The sequence below is a fragment of the Impatiens glandulifera genome, chromosome 1 (assembly GCF_907164915.1).
Source record: "Impatiens glandulifera chromosome 1, dImpGla2.1, whole genome shotgun sequence".
In the NCBI taxonomy this organism is placed as follows: domain Eukaryota; kingdom Viridiplantae; phylum Streptophyta; class Magnoliopsida; order Ericales; family Balsaminaceae; genus Impatiens; species Impatiens glandulifera.
In genome coordinates, this window is record NC_061862.1 from 117134087 (window position 1) to 117141500 (window position 7414).

At 29.7% G+C, this 7414-nt stretch overlaps 1 protein-coding gene across 1 annotated transcript; it reads right to left on the reverse strand.

The window, feature by feature from the left end:
* Positions 1-1678: 1678 nt before the first annotated feature.
* On the reverse strand, positions 1679-2625 carry LOC124938134 (probable aquaporin TIP3-2). Its single transcript, XM_047478549.1, is given in 2 exon segments — positions 1679-2104; positions 2173-2625. Coding segments are annotated over 2 exon segments (864 nt in total). The 3' UTR covers positions 1679-1693.
* Positions 2626-7414: the final 4789 nt, after the last annotated feature.

Below are 7414 nucleotides of genomic sequence, written 5' to 3' on the forward strand. Positions count from 1 at the left end.
CATCAGCCGAAGAAGAGTATATAACATGTACTGATGCATCTTGTGAAGATGTTTGGCTTAAAGAATTTTAAAGGACATAAAGTTTGAGCAATGTGAGCCGATAATTATTTATTATGACAATATATATGTCAGTTATTGCAATGACAAAGAATCCCGTTTTTCATTATCGGTCCAAGCATATTGATCTACGACATCATTTTATTCGAGATTTGGTTACTCAAAAGTAATTTCCATGAAGTTTATCAAGACAGAGGATCAGCCAGCAGATATCATGACCAAATTCGTCACGATTGACAAGTTCGACAAATTCAAGAAGAAATTCAAGATTACTAATTAAGAGGGGGTCTTAAAAATAATAAATAATGAATAATCTTGGAAAACATTAAATGTGATGATAAAGCTCAAGAGTTGAAGATGAAGCATGAGAGGAAGATGAAGCTCAAGAGTTGAAGATAAAGCGTGAGAGGAAGATGACGCTCAAGAGTTGAAGATGAAGCGTGAGAACAAGATGAAGCGTGAGAGGAAGATGAAGCTTAAGAGTTAAAGATGAAACGTGAGAGGAAGATGAAGCTTAAGAGTTGAAGATTAAGCTCAAGAGATGAATTGTTTAATGTCAAGAATTGTATTTACTTTGAACTTTAGATAAATGAAAATATTATAAATGATATTCATTATAAAAATAATTAATCAAATAAAACTTATTCAAATTTAATTTATTCCAACATCTTTGTCACATAAAAATGATGAACTCTGTTAACGACAAAAGGGACGTCTTTGGTTAGTGTTAACGTTGAAGAAGCTTCAACGAGGGCGCGGTCCTGGTGAACAACGGAGTGAAAGAGGGTGAAGTTCCCCCACAGAAAGAGAGTTGAAAGTAAAGAATATTTTTAATGATGAGAGTTAGTCAATTAAAATAGGAGTATAAGAGACAATGTGTAGGAATGAGGATGAAAGTGAATTAATTAGAATTGGTTGGAGACCATGTGTAGGAATGAGGATGAAAGTGAATTAATTAGAATTTGTTACATTTATTTGATAAGTGATTTTTACAAGGAATTGAAAAAAAAAAATACACGTGGAAAATGAAAAAAAAATTTGACATCAATTTATTAATTTAAGTATGATTATTAAAACTATTTTATTAAAATTGAGAGTTTATGTGAAATTATTATAAATTTGTAAACTTTAAATTAAAAGAAATATTTTAATTTAAAGATATTAATTATAAAATTAATATTAAATTATTTTTATATAAATAGTTAATTATAAAAAATTATAAAGAAAAAAAGATAAAATCTAATTAATATATATATATATATATATATATATATATATATATATATTTTATATCCCTTTCGTCGAGGTCGATAGAATTTACGACCACCAGATTAATGATAAAAAAAATTTCAAACTTTGTTTTGGGTTAAAACTAAGATTTCTTCTCCAAAACCGTTGAAAAATAAATAAATAATATTCACCGATAAAAATAAAATATTAATAATATATTCTAAATATAGATTAAAAAAAATCCTCTAAAATAAAAACTGCTGGAATATGAGAAATGAATGAAAGCAAACTCTATTCATATCCATTTATTATTTTGACAAAATGCAAAATACAATATTGAAAACACACAAGATTAAATCAGAAGAAATTAAACACACATATAAAAAGCCCATTACATATATAAAGCCTAGTAGTCTTCTGCAGCCAAAGGTTGGTGATGACTAACATGAATTACAGTAGTACTATTCGGGTGATGATCCGATTGAATAACAGCAAATTCATAGATAAGACCCGCAAGCCCGCCACCAATAAATGGCCCGACCCAATATATCCATTGGTTTCTCCATCTCCATCCCAATAAAGCGGGTCCAAAAGCTCGGGCCGGGTTCATTGCTGCTCCTTCAAAAGGCCCACCCACCAAAATGTTAGCTGCAAATATCAAACCGATCGCTAATGGAGCTATTATCCCCATATTTCCTCTCTTAGGATCCATGGCTGTTGAATAAACAACGTAAACCAGTCCGAATGTCATTATTATCTCCATAAACAAAGCGTTCCATTCTCCCACACCCGACACCACTGAGAAACCACCTGGCCTCTGAAAAATCAAAAAATTAATTATTAACAAAAATATATTGAATCATGAAAACATGTTAGATTAATTACCATTCCATGGGTGGAAACCCTAAGGAGAATAGATGCTACAATAGCACCAAGCAACTGAGCTATCCAATAATACAAAGCTCGTATCATTGAAAGACGTCCTCCAATCAGAGCTGCAAAGGTAACAGCCGGATTAACATGTCCTCCCGACACATTCATACTTGCAGCCACCGCCGCAAACAAAGCCAAACCATTTGCAAGAGCAATAACCGCCAAACCTGACGCCGAAAGTGCCGTATCTCTATACATCTTATCTACAACAAAATATCAATTTTAAATTGAAGACATCATTATGAATATATATATATATATATATATCTTACTCAGAGATAGAATAGATCCTTCGCCGGCGAATACGAAAATGAAAGTTGAGATAAACTCGGCTAAAGAGGCACGCATGGAATCAGGATGGGTGGCTTCTTCTGCCCGGCCGAACTCGTATCTACGCGGCGGCATGATTAATTTGTTTTAGTATATAGTCAAATATTGGGAAGAGAGAGAGAGAGAAGAGTATATAATTAATGTAAATGTATAAAGTTATTAGATTATATATATATGCATGGAGATAAGAGTGATTTGCAATGACGGTGCTGCGTTTTGGACACATGGGAGATTGAACGCAGGAATTTCGACACGTATATTTTCTTCTTTTATTAAATTCTAAAATCTCATCTTGTTAATTTGAAACACAGAATTTATCCATCTCTCTTAAATTTACCGTCTCGTGACAAAGACTTATCTGTATATACAAACTTGAACATTCTAGGCTTTCTTTTAGATAAAAAATATATTTAAAATCTAATAAACTAGGGAGGTGTTACTACACATAAGATAAGATTTTATTGATTGATTTTTTATAAAATAATTTTAAAAGATATATGTTTAATATATATATATATATAATATTTTATTTAACGAATGAAGTGATATCATTAATAACATAATAAATAAAATAATTCAATAAAATAATGTTTGTTAATAAAATTTATATTAAAAAATTTATGACAAATTCAATCAAACAATACATTTTTTTTATTTAATTTAATAGAATGTAACCAGATAAATCAAATGACAACATCTCATTGAAATAATGCAATCAATTCAGCTAGTTTTGTAATTGTGATGATTTGGATTTTCCTTATTTTCGCTCTTTGTGTAACTTGAATATTTTATACCAATTATTTTCATTACTCTTATTTTATAGTTTGTTTTTTATTTTAATTATTTTAGAAAATAATGTCAATTTTATTATTATTTTTAAAATTTCATAAATGAAAATTTTATTCTTCTAAATGATTATACTCTAGGAAGCACGGATACGGGTGCGTGAGTGCGGGTGCGCAGTGCGGGAATATGCCGTTTCAGCAAAATTTAAAAAACAAGGATTCAGGTGCGGGGATACGTCATATAAAATATAATTATATAAATTATAAGTACACAAAGTTACAATCTGACTTCCATATTGCCAACAGTCTTAATCATCTTGTAAAAACATTGCTTCAAACTCCGGCTCATCTAGTGAAAGGCTAGATATTTCAAGTTCTTCGGCACCATCAAGCGGATCAAATCGGTCATCTCCTACATCCCACAACCTTGATTGCCCTTGCTTGTAATGTTCATTCGTTCTTGAAAGAAGCCTAAGATTGTTGTGCACAAAAACTAAATATTCCGCTCGTTTTGATAGTATCTTATTCCTTCGAATTGAGTGAATAAAGGAATATGTACTCCAATTTCGCTCACAACAAGAAGAAGAACAAGGTTGGCATAATAGTTTCAAAGCTATTTTTTGGAGATTTGGTCCTTTGAATTGAGTGAATAAAGGAATATGTGCTCCAATTTTCGTATTTCCACCTCTCTCTTTCATTTTCACTAATTTTGTCACATGTTTTCACAGCGGGTCCTTATCTACTGAACTTTGTTGGCTTGGAGTGACAGTCGTACTTGAAGCTGAGTTAGAGAAAGCCATTTATTCCATCTGCTATAATCTCTCTCTCTCACACACAGAAGAAGAAGAAGAACTAACCTGATAGTAGAAGAATGGTAGTGGAAGACAGGCAGCCGAGAGAGAAGCACCGTAGAGATTATGTTTTTTAATTTGGGGGTTGGGGGCTCATAGTCATATTTAATATTTGGGTTTTTTTTTAATTTGGGGTTTTTTTTTAATATTTTGGAACTCATATTTACTGAATATTCCATTCTCGCATCCCCATTCCCGCACCCCGCACCATAGATTCTGGGATACGTCACGTCGCGCACCCCGTACGCACTCCCAGCCGCACCCCCGCACCCCCGAAGCACCCGATGCGCAGTGCGCTACAGAAACGAAGCACTCATGCTTCCTAGATTATACTGTTTGTCATCAAATATTTAAAAAAATACAAACATATCTCACCAAATAAAAAAAAGGAGAAGAAATTATATTACATTATTACCTATGTAGAAACAAAGAAATTTATGATCAACTTTCCAAATATTAACCAAGAGATGCCCATTAATTTTGTTTTCTTTATTATTATTATTATTATTATTATTATTATTATTATTATGTAATAAAGGGAAATTTGACTAAATAACCCTGATAATAGGGTTATTTTCAAATTTAACATAGGTAGTATAAATTTTGTAAATATAATATTTTGTCATGAGCAAATAACATTTTTACCCCTTAATTAAAAATATACCCTTCTTTATTTTCCAACCCATTTCCCTCTCTCTTCTTATTTTCGTTTCCCCTTTCTCCCCCGATCCTCAAATCTCTCTTCTTTTTCTCCCCGACGATCCAAACGAACGCACAAAACGAAGGAAGTCGATCGATTAACTCCCTGATGAAATGTCGTTAGCCATCATCATTTCAGGTTAGTTTTTCCGTCGTTTTACTTGCATGCATGCTGAAATGGAAGAATGATTTAGGGTTTTAGCGTTTAGAGTTTATGTTTAGAGTTTTAGGGGTGGCTAAATGGTTTAGGTGATGGCGGAATGGTTTTATTGTGTTTATTGTTAGCACAACAAGCGAAATGCATTTTACGCCAATGAAAAATGCATTTTTGAACATAATAGGGGTTGCAGGACTAAGAAAATTATTTTGAACATTAAATTCACCATCAGCTTGATCTACACCAAAAACAATCAATCTATACACTTGAACCCATAAAAATGATGAAGACAGTCTAACAAATAATCCAATAATCTACATCAATAAGGTCAGTTTCACTGAAAATACTATAAGGACCCCATAAATTTAAGAAGAAATGTTCCTGCAAACTCAAACATACAAACAAACTTCACAATCCAATCAGAAACACCTTACAAGAAGAACATACCGAACTTACCAAATGTCATGAGCAAAAAGCGTGAACTAGACTACGTCGAGTATGATTGAGAAGAACAGAAGAACAACATAGGTTCTGTATAAGGTTTGATTGTTGGAATCTTTAGGGTCACTTGTATAATAAATAATTGTGCATGTGTCATATTTAATATAAGCCAAAATAATGTGATCTAATGTGAAATTAAGTTTATGGCTTATGGGTGTATTTGTCATGAAAATAAGGTGAGGATACCTAAGTGACATTTCTAATTTTATGAAGGGGCTAAATTAGAACTTGTCAAACTATAATAACTAACTTATTGTTGGTTATATGTAATGGTAATGGTCCCCATTTGAAGTAATGTCAATTCTCCTTTGTGTCCCCATCAACATAGAGAGAAATCCATTGACTTACTCATCAAATGGAAAAGAACCATTCCATATAAGGAAAGTTTAAAGAAAGAATCATTCAATCCATGCAAAGTTTAAGGAAAGAGAAGATTCACTATTCATGCGATTAATTAAGGTAAGCTTCCGCCGCATTCAGAATTTAATTTCTCACACATTAAATTAGGATCTAATTAGGATAATTCTAACAATTGGTATCAGAGCCATCCTAATTTAATTATGTGAAGAAATTTTAAATGGAAAGATATATATACATATATATACATTTATCCTTTAATATATTCTGAATTAAGAATTCAATAATGTTATCTATCATTAACATTATTAAGATTGACGATAGATTTAAGATATATTTGAATTATCTATTTGACTAGTTATTGTTATTATTATTAAGATAAGATCCCTATATTTAGGGATTTAGGGATATTTAAATTCTCGGGGAATGATATATGCATGAATTTATAAATAATTTCAAAGCATGTTAGTCGGATTATATATATCTATGCTTGAATTATTTATAAATTATTTAAAAGTATGTTATCAATTAATTTGAATACGATAATATAAAGATTTATGGATATTTACCTAAATCTATGGATATTTAGACTCTTGTTAATTTTTAAGTATCGATAAAGAGGAACAGTTATATATATCGTCAATCTATATATATCATCAAGATTGACTTGACGATAGATTAAGGTTAAGCAATTATCATTAAGATATGAGATTCCTAGATTTATGTATATTTCAAGAATATATATGCATGAATTTATTTATAGATTATTTAAAAATATGTTTTTTTGGATTAATAAATATATTGATTTTGATAATCGAATATATATGTTAATAAATTAAGGGATATTTGAATTTTACCATTAACATTAAGATTAAAAGAATATTTTGAATTTTCTCTTTTCAATGATTTCGGAATATATCAATATATGGATATATTGATTTTTCCAAATAATATAGAATAACTGATTACAGAATATAAAGATTTATGATATTATTTAATAAGGTTTCCTAGATTTATGGATAATTAGATTCTTGGTTTAGATTTTCTCGTTAAAGGGAGAAATTCTCTGTTTTAATTTAGATTTTTTCGTTAGAAGGAGAAATTCTTCTTTTTTTTTTTTTTTAAATTGACCGTTTTAAATTAACGGTTGATATTTGTTGTTAAGGGATTAAATAATATATAATATATATTATAAATCAAAAGAGAATTAAGTAATAATGTTTAAGGTTATATATATAAATATATATATATATATATATAAATCTAATAAAATTTTAATTATATCCTTTATTTTAGGATTAAAAGATTAAGGTTAATGATTATTCATAAATTAATTAATAATTGGATTTAGGCTTATATTTAAAATTTGGTCAAATAAATCTAGAAGATTTATTATTTAATTTAATTAATATAAGATATTACAAATTTCAAATTCAAGAGGTAAGATTTGACCTACGGTATAATTTTATTTTTTATAATAAAATAAATTATATGTTTCTTCGGAAAATCATATA